This window comes from Choloepus didactylus, chromosome 2 (genome assembly GCF_015220235.1).
Source record: "Choloepus didactylus isolate mChoDid1 chromosome 2, mChoDid1.pri, whole genome shotgun sequence".
NCBI classification, from domain to species: domain Eukaryota; kingdom Metazoa; phylum Chordata; class Mammalia; order Pilosa; family Megalonychidae; genus Choloepus; species Choloepus didactylus.
Genome location: NC_051308.1, coordinates 140,677,938 through 140,696,941, shown reverse-complemented (window position 1 = coordinate 140,696,941; position 19,004 = coordinate 140,677,938). Strand labels below are relative to the sequence as shown.

The 19,004-nt window shown below is 39.9% G+C and overlaps 2 protein-coding genes across 7 annotated transcripts in view; one reads left to right on the top strand and one right to left on the bottom strand.

Moving 5' to 3' along the window:
* Positions 1-14,139, bottom strand: part of EXTL2 (exostosin like glycosyltransferase 2) — a 42,308-nt gene extending 28,169 nt beyond the window's left edge. The window contains exons 1-4 of one of the 6 annotated variants that reach the window (XM_037826529.1): positions 13,305-13,315; positions 12,583-12,643; positions 12,122-12,275; positions 9,922-10,000 (exon numbers count right to left, since the gene is read on the bottom strand). In XM_037826529.1, the coding sequence (XP_037682457.1) occupies positions 9,922-9,926 (5 nt within the window). In that variant the 5' untranslated portion in view covers positions 9,927-10,000; positions 12,122-12,275; positions 12,583-12,643; positions 13,305-13,315. Of the gene's footprint in view, positions 1-9,921; positions 10,001-10,391; positions 10,556-12,121; positions 12,464-12,582; positions 13,241-13,304; positions 13,316-14,071 lie in introns of those variants that run through there. The other 5 variants (XM_037826532.1, XM_037826528.1, XM_037826530.1 and 2 more) reach the window with 5 other exon arrangements.
* The window catches only part of SLC30A7 (solute carrier family 30 member 7), a 103,518-nt gene continuing 97,923 nt past the window's right edge, over positions 13,410-19,004 (top strand). The window contains exons 1-2 of the mRNA XM_037826527.1: positions 13,410-13,652; positions 13,869-13,970. Coding sequence (XP_037682455.1) covers positions 13,573-13,652; positions 13,869-13,970 — 182 coding nt within the window. The 5' untranslated portion in view covers positions 13,410-13,572. The remainder of the gene's footprint in view (positions 13,653-13,868; positions 13,971-19,004) is intronic.

Here is a 19,004-nt window from a genome sequence, read left to right as displayed (position 1 = left end):
TGACAGGGTATATTTTTCTTCAAGTTTATCCTGTTTTCTGTTCTCTGGGCATTCTGGATGTGCATATTCACATCTTTTGCTAAGTTGGGGAAGTTCTCTGTCATTTTTTCTCTGAAAATTCCTCCTGCCTTTTTCTCTCTTTCTTTTCCTTCTGAGACTCCCACGATGCGTTTACTGGTACAGTTGATGGTATCTCAGAGTCGTCTTTGGCTATTTTTGCTTTTTATACTTCTTTTTTCTTTCTGTTCCTCAGCCTGACTCATTTCAATATTTTATTTTCAAACATGCTGATTCTTTCTTCTGTCAGCTCCAATCAGCTGTTGAAACTCTCCAGGGAATTTTTCATTTCAATAATTATGGTCTTTAAATCCAGTACTTCCATTTGACTTCTTTTTAAAATTTCTATCTCTCTATTGAGATTCCCTTATTGTTCATTCATTGTTTTCCTGATATACTTTAGTTCTTTCTCTGTATTTTCCCTCATCTGGAGCATATCGAAGATCAATTTTTAAGTCTTTGTCCAGTATGTCCACAGTCTTGTCTTCTTCACTGACTTTTTCTGGATTTTTATCTCTTCCTTTGAATGGGCCATCATTTTTGTTTTCTGTTTGTCTTTATATTCTGTTGCACACTGTACATATTCCCTCCTATTAGGAAGATCCATCCAAGATGAATGCAAAGTACAGGGACCTCCCTGACTTTCGGGTCTGTGTCTTTTCCTGAGCTTGTGCTTTGTAGTGGCCTTAAGAGTTCCACTGTTTACAGGAATTTGAATGTTCTCTACTCCCAGGAGACAGACCTCCTTCCTCTCCAGGTCTCCCCAACAGTCTTAAAGCAGGTAAGCCTTTGCCCCAGGCCACCTGCCTCAATTATTTCTTTGAATATGTTCACTGTCTCAACCTGCTTTTGCCTGAAAGGTAAATTCTTGGAGTGGGGGCATGCCGGAGAGCAGCTTCCTAAGTCAATCTTTTCCAGTCAGAACAAGGCCATGATCCACAAAAGGAGTGGCAACTGGCTCCAACTGCCCTGGGGAGGGGATAGGGGGTGCCCGGAAGGGAGTCAAAAGCTTCTTCCAAGGCTCACCAAAGCTGTCTTTTCTTGACCTATCTAGCAAATGCAGCCTTTCCACTGTCCTCCACAGCTCTAAGGAAGCACACCATCTTTAAATCTCTGCCATCTTTGTCTGGGGTGGAATGGAACAATGGCTGCCCTCAGAGACAAGCCCCCAGTGATCTGAAGTAGCTAATCAAAACCGAGAGCAGTGATTGGCTCATGCCAACCCTGGATCTTGAGGAAGTGGATTTTTATGTCTGTTTCTGGTGCCAGCAAGCTATGCCAGGGGCCAGATCCCATATTGCATGCCAGTGACAGTAGCTGCCATGCAAAGAGAGCAATTTATGGATATTTAGTGTAATTTACCAGCCTCTTCTTCCTGCTCTTTCCTGAATGATGTACAGTGTTCTATGGGACTTCTGTGTTTTAAAATGGTTGATTCAGAAAGTTTTTTGTTTTGTTTTGCTTTTGTCTGTTTAATAGTTGTTCAGTTAGAGGGACTGATTCTGGAGCTTCCTACTCCACCATCTTCCCACAATACTCTGGACCATTACTTGAAATTTTAAGAAATTTTCTTAAATGTGGATATAAAATAGAATATGAAAATAAACAATAAATATTCTATGAAGCAAGTCAGAAATTCTTTCACACGTCTTTAAGTGGAGCAGGCAATTTAAATCTTCAAAGGTCTGCTATTTATTTATTTACTACATCATCTACCAAAGTTCCCTAAAAGGATCTCTGATGAATACAGAATTCATTCCTTAAGGCTATTTTCCTTCATGTTGGAAAAACAATAATTACACAAGGAGAAGTTGAAAACAAATATGCCAGAGCACAATATGAACAAAGATTCATTTTGTTCTCTGACTCATAAGGTAGGCAAGCAATAAGCGGCTTGATGTTGTACAATGAGATTATTTTCTCTTCTGGCTCATCCTCCAAAACATGTGCTTATTTAAAAGCTGATGATCGTAAGATATAGATGCTTAGGAAAGGGTCCTCAGAAGTCAAGAGATAAAATCATTCCAAGATGGAATCCAGAGCACTATTTAGTACCTGGGCCTTCCTTCTATGAACATGTCAGCAAAGAACCAGATGAGACAGCTGGTACAATTGAAGAGCAGTTTCTGTCCAGGTTTACGGCATGCTGGTGACAGAAAATATTAAAATGGAGGCAAAGAGGCATGTGGTATATATATGTATATACACACCTCCAAATGGTACCCATGCATAGCATGCTGATCCATGACTACAGGTGCTGGTATGTGCTATTTTCTCTACTTAAAAAGTCTTTCTCTTTCTTCATGTGATGAAGTCCTACCCTCACCCCCCCATCAGTCTCTCAAATATCATGTCCCCTGTGAATGTTTTCCTCACCATTCTCCATCCTCAGTGCTCCTGTCAACTCAGAACACAGTGCTCCTACAATTTCTTTCCAGGTATTACAGTGATTGGCTGTGCCTCCATCTCCTTATTTAGTCTGAATGTATCTTAAGGGCAGTTTCCATTAGTATTTGTAACCCAGAATGGTACCAAGGACTATTTTTTGAAAAAGTGCTCACAACTCTTGTATATGAATGGAGGGAATCTATGTGTAAATTGTTTTCAAGTTCACAACGGATAAGAAATGCCTCAGAGTTTAACAAGGAACACAGATTGAATGCAAATTTAGGCCCAGTTAAGACTAAACAGTACCCAAGACTCCTTTCCCTCATGAACAGCCCTGGGCCACTGTTCATCTACTGACAAGGAGAAGTCAGGAAATGTGTCCTTAAGCACAGACCATCCTTTTTCCCTTCAGTTCAGAGCCGAAGCTACTTAACATATCTAAGATGGCCTACAACCCTGTTTTTTTTTCCACATCTTTTCAAAGATTTTCTGCATGAAATACTTTTGCACATCCTTTCTTATGGAGGCTCTTGGACATGGAGCTTGGGGTGATATCATCCTTTGTTCATTAATACCATCCTTATGAGTTTCTGCAAACTTTTAGGAGGTAACATAATCAGAAGCTATATTACTTAATCTGGCAGGCAGCATATATGATTTATACAAACTGTCAAAAAAAAGTCTTACTTTGAGGAATGAAAATTTAGTTTGAGTTCAGAAAGTGACAAAAACCAACTACAGGATGGCTGGCAGAAAAAGAAAACGCTACTCAAATCAGTTCACAACTACCCACAGTAAGCCTCTTCAATTAAAATTTTATTCTTGGCAAATTAGCATTTACTTCACCGAAAAATATAGAATGCCAGAAATAGTACTTGAAGGTTTGCTTTCTATTTTCCAGGTACTACATAGCATTCTGTGGAGTTCTGCTTTTAGGATTTTACCCATATTCAGGAAATCTGTTCTTTTCACTTTTTCTTTTAGATGCATCATTTAACTCTTCTCACTTTCTACCAACTCTATCATCTCCATCCTAAACGATTTTTCCTCACTTTTCCTCCTAAAGAACTCATTTACTCTTACTAGGCTCTTTCAAAAAAAAAAATTTTTTTTTTAATTGCGAACTTCAACGTTGTGATGGTTAGGTTCCTGTGCTAACTTGGCCAGATGATGGTGCCCCGGTGTCTGGTCAAGCAAGCACTGGCCTAACCATTACTGAAAGGACATTTGTGGCTGGTTAATAAACCAGAGGTGGGTTTATTAAATCTTTAGTCAATTGATTGCATCCATGGCTAATTACATCAATGAAGGGCATGCCTTCCACAATGAGAGAATTCAATGAACTAGATTTAATCCAATCAGTTGAAGACTTTTAAGGGAGAAGAGAGAGAACTTTCATTTCTTCTTCAGCCAGCCTGCCTTTCCTGGGGAGTTCAATGAAGACCTTCATCAGAGTTGCCAATTTGCTGCTTGAGCTATGGAATTTGGACTTGTGCATAATGTCCTACAGAATTTGGACTTGCGCATCTTCACAGTTGTGTGAGACACTTTTATAAAATCTCAAATTTACACATATCTCCTATTGGTTCTGTTTCCCTAGAGAACCCTAAAAAATACAACTTGAGCTGGCAAATGCTTTTTTCTCAATAGCTGTTAGTAAAGACCACCAGAAACAGTCTGCATTCAGCTGGGAAGGCTAGCAGTATACCTTCACTATTCTACTTCAGGGGTATATCAACTTTCCAGTCCTATGTCATAATATTGCCCACAAGGATCTTGATCATTTCCCTCCCACAAGACATCACACTGGTCCATTATATTGATGATATCACATTGACTAGACCTAGTGAGCAAGAAATAGCAACTCCTCTAGACTTATTGGTAAGACATTTGCATGTCAGAGGATGAGAGATAAATAAAAAAAAAAAATACAGGGGCCTTCCACCTTAGTAAAATTTCTAGATGTCCAGTGGTGTGGGGCATGTTGAGATATCCCTTCTAAAGTAAAAGATAAGCTGTTTCATCTGGCCCCTCCTAAACCAAAACAGAGGCACAATGCCTAGTTGGCCTCTTTGGATTTTGGAGACAACATATTCCTCATTTGGGTGTGCTACTCCAGCCAATTAATGGAGTAACCAGGAAACCTTCTAGTTTTGAGTGGGGACTGGAAGATGAGGCTCTGTAATAGGTGCAGGCTGCTGTTCAAGCTGCTCTGCTACTAAGATCATATGATCCAGCTGATCCGATGGTGCTGGAAGTGTCAGTGGCAAATAGAGATGCTCTTTGGAGCCTCTGGCAGGCTCCTATAGGAGAATCACAATGCAGACCTTTAGGATTTTGGAGTAAAGCCTTACCATCTTCTGCAGATATCTACTCTCTTTTTGTGAAACAGCTTTTGGCCTACTATTGGGCCTCAGTAGAGATAGAATGCTTAACGAAGGGCCACCAAGTTACCATGAAACCTGAGTTGCCTCTCATGAGCTGGGTGTTGTCTGACCTGCCAAGCCATAAAGTTGGGCATGCACAGCAGCACTCCATCATAAAATGGAAATGGTATATACAAGATAGGGCTCAAGTGGGTCCTGAAGGCACAAGTTACATGAGAAAATGGCTCAAATGCCCATGGCCCCCACTCCTGCCACATTACTTTCTCTTTCCTAGCCCAGAGCCTCTTGGAGAGTTCCTTACAATCAGTTGACTGAGGAAAAGAAAATTTGGGCCTGGTTTACAGATGGTTCTGCACAATATGCAGGTACCACCCAAAAATGGACAGCTACAGCACTGCAGCCCCTTTCTGGGATGTCCCTGAAGGACAGTGGTGAGTGGAAATCCTCCCAGTAGGTGGAACTTTGAGCAGTGTGACTGGCTGCTCATTTTGCTTGGAAAGAGGACTGGCCAGAGGTGCATTTATATACTGATTCATGGGCCATTGCTAATGGTTTGGCTGGATGGTCAGGGACTTGGAAGGAACATGATTGGAAAACTGGTGATAAAGAAGCCTGGGGAAGAGGTATGTGGATAGATCTTTCTGAACGGGCAAAAAACATGAAGCTATTCGTGTCCCATGTGAATGCCCACCAGAAGGTGACTTCAGCACAGAAAGATTTTAATAATCAAGTGGTGGATAGGATGACTCATTCTGTGGATACCAGTCAACCTCTTTCCCCAGCCACTCCTTTCATTGCCCAATGGGCTCATGAACAAAGTGGTCATGGTGGTAGGGATGGAGGTTATGCAAAGGCTCAGCAACATGGACTTCCACTCACCAAGGCCGACATGGCAACAGCCACTGCTGAATGCCCAATCTGCCAGCAGCAGGAGACACTCAGTACCCAATATGGCACCATTCCCCGAGGTGATCAGCCTGCTACCTGGTGGCAGTTTGATTACATTGGACCACTTTCATCATGGAAGGGACAGTAATTTGTTCTAAGTAGAACAAATTACTTAGGTTGCAGGGACAGGAAGCAAACATTTTGCTAGTGTATTACTAAGAGTGATAATGAGTGATGCCACTTCCATTTCCACCCCTTGATTCCTGGACCCATGAATCCTGGCTATGGGAGAAACAGCACCATAGAGCAGATGCTGATTCAGAGCATACACAGCCTCCTGGAGAACACTGCACCGGTCCTGCAAGGTATTGCCACCTAGTTGGCACCATAACTGAGTCTTCAAAAGGCCATTCCACCATTCTATCAACCCAGCTGCCTCTGGATGATGAGGAACAGACACGTACTCCGGATATGGATTTGCCTTCCCTGCACACAATACTTCTGCCCAAACTGCCATCCATGGACTTATGGAATGCCTTATCCACTGTCATGGTATTCCACACAGCATTGCTTCTGATCAAGGAACCCACTTCACAGCAAATGAAGTGAGAGAATGGGTACATGCTCATGGAATTCTCTGTCCTTAACATGTTCCTCATCATCCAGAGGCAGCTGGGTTGATAGAATGGTGGAATGGCCTTTTGAAGACTCAGTTATGGTGCCAACGAGGTGGCAATACCTTGCAGGACCGGTGCAGTGTTCTCCAGGAGGCTGTGTATGCTCTGAATCAGCATCTGCTCTATGGTGCTGTTTTTCCCATAGCCAGGATTCATGGGTCCAGGAATCAAGGGGTGGAAATGGAAGTGGCATCACTCATTATCACTCTTAGTAATACACTAGCAAAATGTTTGCTTCCTGTCCCTGCAACCTTAAGCTCTGCTGGTCTACAGGTCTTAGTTCCAAAAGGAGGAGTGCTCCCACCAGAAGACACAACAATAATTCCACTGAACTGGAAGTTAGGACTGCTACCTGGCCACTTTGGGCTTCTCATACCTCTGAATCAAGGAAGGGGATTACTGTACTGGATGGGGTGATTGATCCTGACTATCAAGGGGAAATAGGACTGCAACTACACAATGGAGGTAAAGAAGAATTTTCTTGGAATACAGGAAATCCCCTAGGGTGTCTCTTAGTACTACTATACCCTGTGATTAAAGTCAATGGAAAACTGCAACAACCCAATCCAGGTAGAACTACCAATGGCCCAGAAACTTCAGGAATGAAGGTTTGGGTCACCCCACCAGGCAAAGAACCACAGCCAGCTGAAGTGCTTGCTGAGGGTAAAAGGAACATGGAATGGGTAGTGGAAGAAGGTAGTGATAAATATGTACTACGACCATGTGAACAATTACAAAAATGAGGATTATGATGGCATGAATATTTCATCCTTGTTTTGTTGAGTATGTTTTTATCTGTCCATAAAGCAAATACCTTTGTTTTCTTCTCTATCTTATCCCCTTTTCATATGACATAAGTTGTATTGTTCATTTATTTCATAGTATTTAAGTTATAGGATATCAAGTTCAAGAGTTAATGTTACCCAAGGAGTTGTACCCTCTTGTGGAGAGATTCAGTGTGTTTCTAGTTGTATGCAGGACAGCTGAGTATTGTTAGGCAAAATGTATGTTTGTTATTGTGTTCTATTTAGAGATCAAGTGCGGTTTAAGGTGATGTGTACAGCTGCCAAATTGACAAGGGGTGGACTGTGATGGTTATGTCAACTTGGCCAGGTGATGGGTGCCCAGGTCAAGCATGCACTGGCCTGACTATTACTGCAAGGATGTTTGTGGCTGGTTAATAAACCAGAAGCCTGATTTATTAAGTCATCTGTGGCTGATTACATCAACAAAGAGCATGACTTCTGCAATGAGAATTCAATCAGCTGGATTTAATCCAATCAGTTGAAGACTTTTAAGGGAGAGGGAACTTTCACTTCTTCTTCAGCCAGCCAGCCTCTCCTGGGGAGTTCATCAAAGACCACTGGAGTTGCTAGTTCGCTGCCTGCCCTACGGAATTTGGACTCATGCATCCTGCCCTACGGAATTTGGACTTGTGCATCCCCACAGTTGCATGAGACACTTTTATAAAATCTCTTATTTACAGATATCTCCTCTTGGTTCTGTTTCCCTAGAGAACCCTAACTAATACAAATATATATATATATATATATATATAAATATATATACATATATATAGAACAGTGATAACATTCAAACTATGATTTAACAAGCAGTTAGAGAGCAAATTTCAAATAATGTCATGGGTCACAGTTCTACAACTTCAGCTATTTCTACTATTGTAAAATATAACATACCTACAGAAAGGTGTTAATCTTCAATGTAGAGCTTAAGAAGTTATATAGGTAATTTCAAAAATTGTTATGGGGTACAGTTCCACAGTTTCATTTCTTTCCTTATTATGCAATATAGGGTATATACAGAAAGGTGAAGACTTTCAAAACACAATTCAACAAGTAGCTGTTGAACAAATTTCAAAGGATGTTATAGGGTACAATTCTACAATGTCATTAGCCTCCTTCCAGCTACTCCAACACCCCAGCATCTGAATATATATATTTATATAAAGTTTCAGTATTCATAGACCTTTGTTAAATCTTATCTTGTTTGTTGCTATCCCTTGTTGAACAACAAGGGCAGCATTTAAAACAGGTATATCTGACACTAGCTACCTATGTTTCCATATCCCTCCCCAACCCCACTGATGCTACTCATCAGTCTGGCTTTTTATTATTATTATTATTCCTAAGTCTATATAAGCCTCAGATTCATTCTCAATGTACCTTCAGCCACTATAATCACTGGTAGAGTTTATTTCACTGTCATTGATTTAAGGGGAAATACCATAGATATCACATATAAAATCTTTTAAAAGCACTATCTGCTATCTTTAATCCTCAAAACGCACAGGTCTGAATTAAGCTAGAGAAAATTTCTTTCTAACCTTGTATCTGTCTCCTGGAATTGTCAACTAATTGTAGCTCTTATTATGATGATAATGTTTGGGGATGACCAATCCAATGGATATATATTAGGGCAGGGGTAAGAAAGGCCTTATTCCTAAGAGGCACACATTCATTACTGGTAAGGATCCAAGAAGTCAATGCATCCTAAGAAGAAAGCCTAGATATAGGAAAGCATTTTTAGCTCAGTACAGTGCCATGCAAAATTAGTTCCAGAAATGGGTCAAAAAGAAAGCAAGTACATCTGTGAATATATTACTTTTACCCTTCCAGGATACTGAAGCTTTTCATTTGAACCTCTATCTATTTTAGTCACAGGAAAATGGAGGAGAGGCAAGATTGTTAAGCAGAAGATCCCAGAATAGTCTATGAAACCCTCTCACTTTTAACAAATACTCATTTTCAGCAATAAACTCGCATTGCAAAATCATTTCTCTAAGAGAAATAGGCGTCATGCATATGAATTAGAACTTCTATTTTTAGACAATAAACCTAAGATGTATGCATCTTTAAAACTTCAAATTGATAAAAATCCCTCTTCATGTGAGCTTTCTAACTTTATTAGGGGAAGGTCAAAGTATTCATGGTGGGCTATCAATCAACAAATATTTATAGGTGCTTACCATGTGCCCCACACTATCAGGTGCTAGGGACCTGATAACCAGACAGACCCACTTTCTGCTTTCATATAGTTTAGCAATAGTAATGAGAGTTGTCAGAAGTTTTCCCCTATCACGCTCTGCAATTACCTCAAATCTGTAATTTTTTGAATCTTTAGAAAAAAGGCCGTTAATATAACCACCTCATTTTGTAGATGGTACTGCTGGGATTGAGAATATAAAACAATTTTTCCTGATCCACGGCAAGAGTGGTAGGTCAGAACCAAGCTCCCAACTCTCACATTTGGATTACTTTGTATTTTCAATGTCTCCTACAGTTTCCACTATTTTCAGCTTTGTCTTAGTCTACAACAATATTGCAACTTTATAGGTATTGACTTCATTCTATGATGTGTATTATAATTTCAATGGATGGGTCCTAAAAGAGGCCTTACTGGTATTTTCTAAAGGACCCTGGTTCAAGTAAGAACTTTTATTTCCAAGGAAACAGAAACACCTCTACAGAAAATAATTTTTCTCAGATACAAATAATGGTACTTACCTCATTGTAGTAAAGTTTAAATTTTTTTTTAAATTTTCCTTATGGCTTCAGGGATTGATAGGAACAGGCTCTCTTGACACTATTAAGGGAAATCAAAGAATTTTCTGCATCATTTTTGTCAATCAGCAGGTAATTCCAAAATAACAACACTTTTAATGTCGCTTAGAATTAACATTGCTATATTTTTTATTTCATCTTTTGAGGATACAGAAGCAGAATAAATTCACATCATGCCAACTATCTGATATGTTTACACGTTGGAAACCACAGCATATATGCCACAGAGAAAAATCTCTGACAGCACTAGCAGCTTGCATTTGTATTCAATTTCTAGATTTACATGTATCTCTAGTTTTATCCACTATTAAGATTTCTTTTTTCAGTAAAGGATCCCAAGGCAGTCAATCTGAAGCATCTATAAAACCACAGGGTCTAAAATAGGGTTTCAGATAAATGCCAGGACTGCTTACTGAGGAATGACAGATGGCATCCTTCCTATCCTTGCTGACTATTGACCAGAAGGAGCTGGAACCATGGCTGGAGATGAGCTTCTGCCCCTTAATTCTTGCTGCTTTCATTTCTCACAGTCCTGAACACAGGTCTGGGCAGCTGGATTTTTTTCCATTTAGTCTGCCTAATGCAATTAGTTAGTAGGAGATAATATAAATACATATTAAAAAGTTCAGAGTAGAAATCCATTTAACAGTTTAAAATGTTTTTCAGGACTATATATATTTTCTAATATTATAAATATATTTAATCTTATATGAAGGAATTAAAAATTCTGATTGGAGACTTTCATACACTATATCTGTAATGACTACCTAAACAAAGCCAAAGAATCATTTTTGATTGTCCAAAATCACATTCTTCTATGTTATTGAAAGTGCAAAAACAATGGTTTAGTATATATAGAAAGACTCATTGAGGGATAGATGTCCCTCCTTACTGCTCCAAGGGCATTCCTGTCTACATTTTTAACATCACACAGTTTTAAAATCCTAGACTGATTTGCTTGTGGCTATTTACCTCTCCTCAAATCGTCTTCAATCCATAAAATTCCTCCAGGGAAATAACTTTGACTTATCTGATTTTTAGCTCCCAGTGCTTAGCACAGAGCCTGGCACATAGATTACACTCACTAAAAGACAGCTGAATGAATGAAAGAAACTAACTTTGATGTAACTATATGTGAGTTAACATATATGGGATAAATATTATTTCAAGATGACAAGTGAGGCATCATCAAACATTTTCTACTCATAGAACTCCTGATTTAAACATTGTCCATCTACCCTTCATATTGCACTTATTGTCCTACTATGGGCCAGAAATTATCCTGATGGTTCACATATGTTAATTAATGCATTTAGTTGTCCTTATGCCATCCAAGTGGTGTTGCCACTTTTTGAAAGGGAGTGTCTACCTTATATCTTTCTGGGGGTACTTGGGGGTCCCAGAAAACCAACAAAACCAAAATTAAACCTCCCTATTTCTCCAACTTATGTCAAAACTCTTTGAAAGAGGGTAATGCAACTTTTTCCATAAACCAGTTGAGCAATTTCTGAATTCTAGCAATACCTAACAAAATGCAGAATTTATTTCCAAAGAATACAGACTCAAATTGCGGTTGACCTTGATGCATTAAGAGAATGCTGACAATCAGTTGCCGAAATTTGAATATTTCCATAAATTCCCCCCTCCCCCAATAAGTTACATCGTAAAGAAATAAAGCAGTTTTGGAGAAAAGCTCAATTGCCATGGAAATATTTATCTTTAAACTACCTTGTTTGCACCCAATTAATGTTTCCCCAGCAGCGCAGCAGAGTAAAATTCAGTCTATTGGTATTATAAAAGCTTCCTAAAAAATATAAAAATAAATGCTACTTATTGAAAATATGTCTATGTTCAAATTAAAATAATGAAATTTACGCCAAGAAAGGCATACAAAATTCTCTTTCCAGAACTTAATTTCTGGAACATAGCTGTCTCTCTTCAGAGCAGTCTTAATTAGCATGAACACTTAAAAACAACAAAACTGTAGAACGAGTAAACTGTATGTTGAAAAATAAAACCACCGAATTAACTAACCTCCTCTTCTCCCGCCTCCCCCTACAAAAGTTCCAAGAACGAGAGCCAAACATGCATAAATCCTCACTGCAAAAATTTTTAACAGGAGAGCATTTTGCTGTCTCCTTACCACGAGTGCAGATGATTGCAGTGGAGTCAACCGATATATGTGCTTGCAGCTTGGTAGTCATAAAACGGAAGGGGCGTCTCGCTTGTTCATTTACTTCTTCTTTTTTGCAAACCAAGCAGCGTGCATATACCGTTTCATTCGCTGGATTGATAACCTGGAAAAAGCGCCTCCCGCAAAGTGAGCGCCTGGAGCAGGAGACAGTCCCCCAGTGGGTGCCCCTCCTTCTCGGTGACGCTTCACTTCCTGTTAGACTAAAAGGCAATTCCCAAGAAGCTCGGTTTTGTAGTTTCCAGCCCACCTCTGAAAGCCAATCCTTCTTTCCCCCATTTCTTCCTCGAGGTAACAACTTTTAATCATTCACGTCACGGACCACATGACCATACCCAAGCAATTTCCCGGAGAGGCTCCCGAAGGAGCATTTCCATTGGCCGTGGGTGTTCAGGAAGGCCCGCCGGGCTCACCTGCTGGCGCTCCGCACACTCTTCGGGTCTCATCCACGAGACAGCTTCTCCCTGCACGTCCCTGTAATTGGCAGTGAGAATTATATAAGAATTATAGCCTCGGCAGCTGCCCCAGGGATAACTTGGAAGCTAGAGGGATGTGCAAGCGAGTTGCTGGCTTCCTGCGGATTGAGATTGCCTGGGAAGCAATGCATTAACCAAACCTCTCAATTGAAAAACCCTCTCGTAGGCGCTCCCTTGGAAGGGCTTCTTTTAAACACATTTAATACTCTTTCTTTCAACAGACTTTTACTGATCGCCTCCTGTGTGGCAATACAGGAGGGTCAGGCACTGTTTTCGGGGAAGAAGTGAATTACTAGGATTTGGATGTCCATAGAGTTGACCCAGCAAAACCATCACTTGCGCCTCCTGCAGACTGGAAGCAAGAGAACATGCCGCCGCCTAGATTCTTAAGCACTGCTACCTACTGCAACGGAATTTAATGCCAACAAGTAAAATGGCGAAAGGCAGGCACTAGGCGCCAGTGCACCCGAGAAAATGGGTGGGAGACGGCCGGGTGGACGTGAGCGGAGTCTCAACCTCCCAGCCAGCCTAGTCTACAGGTTTGGCAGCTCAGAGTTTCTCCCTAATCCCAGGTGGCGAGTCTGGACGCCAGGTCGGCGCCTCGGAACCCCTTCGTAATCGCCTCCCCTTCCACCCTCCCCCCAGGGCGCAGCTCCCACCAGCTCCTGCCGTAGGCCCCGCCCGCCGCAGTGCAGGCCACGCCCCCGGCCCGCGGCCCCTTCTCCCTTCTTTCCCGTCCCAGGGCTCGTTGCGCGGCCCGGGCCGGAAGTCAGCGAGTTCCCGGGTGTGTGTCTGTGTCTGGAAGGCACGCGCGGCCCGGGACGAGCGCTGGCGAGTCCCATCTGAGGCTTCACCACTGTCACTGCCACCATCCCACGGAGTCACTTCTAGAGAGGAGTAGACCCGGCCCTTCGCCGGGCAGAGAAGATGTTGCCCCTGTCCATCAAGGATGATGAATACAAACCACCCAAGTTCAATCTGTTCGGCAAGATTTCGGGCTGGTTTAGGTGCGGGGTGCTATGTTTGCGGGAAGGAGGTGTCCGGCAGAAGGCCTAGACCTAAGGGTGGCCCGAGGTCCAGGGAGGGGGTGTCAGGGCAGCCCCCACCCTACGGCCAGCTGTGAGGAGTGTGTGGACTGGGAGAGTCTTGAAAGGGGTACCCGGCTTCGGCGTTCCGGCACCCCCATGACTCTCCTGGCCCTTCCCCACTGATGTCTTGTCTAGGTCTATCCTGTCGGACAAGACGTCCCGGAACCTGTTTTTCTTCCTGTGCCTGAATCTCTCTTTCGCCTTTGTGGAACTACTCTACGGCATCTGGAGCAACTGGTAACCAAAGGGGGAAATGGTTGGGGCGGAAGCGGGTGGGGGAGACGGAGCACTGTTTGCTCAGTGCCACGTAGCTTTTCACCAGGAGGTGCAGATCTTACCTTTGCCACCACCACCTTTGCTGCTGAGCTGCTTTCTCGTCACCACATCAGTCTGGCAGGGCTGCGTCTCAGGGCCCATCTCGTGCAGTGGCCCCCTCTGTCAGACGAGAGTGACAAGTCTCCTCCTCCTTTTGGCAGCTGGGGAGACTGTATCTCTACTCTGTATGCCTTAGCTTTGCCTACTTTCTTGGAATTGGGAGAAACCTATTCCCTGTCTCCTTTCTTTATAAACATGTGGGGGTGTGGCATTGAATTTGACCCTTAAGATTCTGAGAGGGAATATCTGAGATATTCTACATAAGTCTTGGAATGGGGAAGAGGATTATAAATGGGATATGAAGAAATATATGTGATTCTCTTCTCTCTTTAATTTAATTTTAAAGCTATTCCATGATTTTCTTTTGGTCTGAACTGCAGAAAATTCCATATAGTTTTCTAGAAGTTTAAATCTCACGAGTTGATGGTTGTTGGTGTCAGCTTTGGGTCTGTCTTTGAAATTGCTTTGCAAAGTGGTAAATCCACTGTAAATTTATGAAAATGAAATACTAGTATTCAGGTATTTCCTCTTGAATAATTTCAGGTCTTATGAAATTTTTCAGTTAGTAATAAGGTTATCATAGTCCTTCTAGGTGTACTGGTTTGTCTTTAGATCTTACTTATTTGAGAATTTGATGAAAACCAACCCAGTCACCAGTTGGGTGTAAAGGCATATTGAAACACAATAAAATCTTTATGTAATAACCATTTGAATCTTCTGGGAATCAGACATATGTATCTGAAGGATATACTGTCATGGGTTAATTTTTTAATCCTGTAATATTAATACTATTCAATGTATTGTACATGTTTAAAGTGCTACCTGCAGCTTACATTGTCTTAACTTGTATTTGAATAATCCTACTTTATTCTTGCTTATAAATATATTTCCTTTTCCTAAATTATGCCATAATTTTGGTATACATTCTGGCTGTATCAAGATTATATTGGCATGCAATGCATGTTTTGCTACAGTGACTTTATATTTGCGATACATTATATTTCACTATGGTCTTCCATTACATAAGTTACCATGTGAAATGTCTTGTTCAAGGGATTCATATTTGAAGTACCTAAACCATCTCTTTCATGTGAAGTTGGCTATATAGTAATTCTTTTAATCTGCAGTGACCTGTTAAAGGAATTACTAAAACCATTGTTTTCCAAGCCATTTGTCAAAATATATAAGTACATAAAATATCAGTGGTAAGTGACTTGTTCTACTTGTAGGTGACCTGTTCTTCTTTCCTTATGCTCTGTATTCTTCCAGTTTATTCTCTTTCATGGTGGTGTTATATTCTCTAGGTTTGAAATCCAGCTTTAAACTAGTATGTGTATTACCTAGATCATTTAGCAGGTATTCATCTTCTTATGCCCATGTATGCTTATCTCCATATCCATAACCACTTATTCTCAAGATTAATTTTTGTCATTGGATACGGGGTACATACGTTGATGCCATGGCAGATATAGAAATATCTTGGGTCTTTTCATAATCTAGCTTTCTAAGTCTTATTAAACACAATTTTTAGTTCCCTCTGTTGCCTGACCAACAATTTCTTATATATCACAGGATTATCTCTGTTTCTATAGGTTTGAAATTTTTTTAAACTTTTTATTATTACATATGTACAACTCAAAAGTTCTCATTTTAACCACTTTCAAGGTACCATTAATTGGTATTAATTGCATTCTAATATTGTTCTGTCATCACCAATATTCATTACACAAACTTTTTCATCACCACAAACAGAAACTGTACCCATTAAGCAATAACGCCCCCCTCCTTCTCACCCCCCCATCCCCTGGTAACCTGTAATCTGCTGTCTGTCTCCGTGAATTTGCTTATTCTGTGTATTTCATATAAGCGAGATCATACAATATTTGTCTTTTTGTATATATATACTTATTTCACTCAACATGATGTCTTCAAGTTTCATCCATGTTGTAGGATATTTCAAAACTTCATTCTTTTTATGACTGAATAATATTCCATTGTGTGTATATATCACATTTTGTTTATCCTTTCATCTGTTGATGGACTCTTGGGTTGCTTCCACCTATTGAATAATGTTGCTCTGAACATTGGTGTGCAAACAATCTGTTTGAGTCCCTGCTTTCAGTTCTTTTGGGTATATACCAAGAAGTGGGATTGCTGGGTCTTGTGGTAATTCAGCATTCAACCTTCTGAGGAACTGCCAAACTGATTTGTATAATGGCTGCACCATATTACTATGCCACTAACAACATAATAAGAGTTCTACTTTTTCTGCATCCTTGTCAATACTTGTTATTTTCTGCTTTCTTAATGGTAACCATTCTAATAGGTTTGAAGTGGTATGTCATTATGGGTTTGATTTGCATTTCCCTGATGACCAGTGATGTTGAGCATCTTTTCATGTGCTTAATGGCCATTCATATATCTTCTTTGGAGAAATGTCTGTTCAAGTCCTTTGCCCATTTTTCCATTGGGCTATTTGTCTTTTTATTGTTGAGTTGTATTATTTCTTTATATATTCTAGAAATTAAATCCTTATCAGATAAATGGTTAGCAATTACTTTCTCTTATTCTGTAGGTTGTCTTTTCACTGTCTTGATAGTGTCCTTGACATATGAAAATTTTTTATTTTGATGAAGTCCCATTTATCTATTTTTTCTTTTGTTGCTCATGCTTTTGTTGTCATATCTAAGAAATCACTACCATATCCAAGATTATGAAGTTTTTATCCCTATGTTTTCTAACAATTTTATGGTTTTAGCTCTTATGTTTAGGCCCTTGATCCTTTAGTTAGTTTTTTATACAGTATGAGGTAGAGGTCCAACTTTACTCTTTTGACTGTGGAGATCCAGTTTTCACAGCAGCGTTTGTTGAAGAGACCATTCTTTCCCCAATTAATGTATTTGGCACCCTTGTCAAAGATCAGTTGACCCTAGATGTGTAGGTTTATTTTTGAACTCTCAGTTCTAGTCCATTGGTTTATATGTCTTTATGCCAGTAGCACTCTGTTTTGATTACTGACTTTGTCATAAGTTTTGAAATTGGGAAGGGTGAGACCTCCAACTTTTTTTCTTTTTCAATACTGATTTGGTTATTTGGAGCCTCTCTTAGTTTCCAGGCTGTTATTCAAATACCACACAATAGATTCACTTCAACAACAGGAATTTATCGCTCATAGTTTTGAGGCTAAGAGAAGTACAAAATTGAGGTGTCAACAAGGTAATTCTTTCTCCTTGATGACTGGCATTCTGGGGCTGGCTGCCAGTGATCCTCAGGTTCTTGGCTTTTGCATCATATCGCATTGCACATGGCAACATCCTCTCCTTTTTCTTCCAGACTCCATAGACTTACATCTTCTTTTCCTCCATGTACCTTTCTCTTCATCAAGTTTCCAGTAATAGGATAAAGGCCCATCCTTATTCAGTTGGGCCATCCTTACCTAAAAAATAACATCATCAGAAGGTCCTATTTACAATGGGACGACAAGAGTGGATTAAGTAAATATTTTGTTCTGGTGCACAAAATTCAACCAACCACTGGTTCCTTGCAATTCCATATGAATTTGAGGATTAGCTTTTCTATCTCTGCAAAAAAGGCTGATGGGATATTGGTAAGAATTGCATTTAATCTGTGGAGTACTTTGGGTAATATTGATACTTAATATTAAGGCTTCCTATCCATGTATACACAATGTCTTGCCAGTTATTTAGGTTTTCTTTAATTTCTTTCAGCAGTTGTTATAGTTTTCAGTGTTCAATTCCTTTACCTCCTTGGTTAAATTTATTCCTAGATATTCTTTTAGATGCTTTTGTGTGTAGAATTGTTTTTGGTTTTTAAGTTTCTATTTTGGAATATTCTTTGCTGCCCTATAGAAACACTACTGATTTTTGCATATTACTCTTGTAGCTGAATTTGTTTATTAGCCCTATTTGTTTTCTTGTGAATACTTTGGGTTTTTCCAATTAAGGATAATGTTACCTGTGAATAGAAATAGTTTTACTTCCTCCTTTCTAGTCTGAATGCCATTTATTTTTCTTGCCTATTGGCTCTGGCTAGAATTTCCAGTACAATGCTGAATAGCAGGGGTGAAGGTGGGCATCCTTGTCTTGTTCCTGATCTTCAGGGGAAGGCTTTGGTTTTCACCATTGAGTATAATGTTAGCTGTGTTTTTCATATATACTTTCTATCATATTGAGGAAGTTACCGTAAATTCCTATTTTTCTGAGTGTTATCATGAAAGGGTGTTGGATTTTGTCAAATGCCTTTTCTGCATCAATTAATATGCTCATGTGATCCTCCCCCCCTTATTCTATTAGTGGTGTATTTACATTGATTTTCTTATGAGAACTACCCTTGTATTCCTGGGATAATTCCCATTTGGTCATGGTATATAATCTTTTCAATATACTGTTGGATTTGGTTTGATAGTATTTTGTTGAGGATTTTTGCATCTATATTTTTAAGGGAAATTGAACTGTAATTTCCTCTTCTTGTGATGTTGTTTACTGGCTTTGGTATTAGAGTAATGCCAGTTTCATAGAATTACTTAGGGAGAGTTCCTTCCTCTTCTGCGTTTTGGAAGAGTGTCAGAATCAACTAAATTTTAAGTTCCTTGAGTAAATACCCCCTCCCCCACCCCCACAAACCCATTCTGTATGTCATAGTCATTTCTGTGTTCATTTTCATTGTTTAAAAATTAAATTTAAAGATGTTTCACACACGAAATGTCAAAATCTTTTTCTCATTTATGATCAAAAATGGATAAAACACATTTCTCACAAATAAAAAACCATATAAATAATTGATTTAGTTGCAACACATGTTAAATAGTTTCTGTTCCAGTTTGGTAAAGCTGCTGGAATGCAAAATACCAGAAATGGATTGGCTTTTACAGTGGGG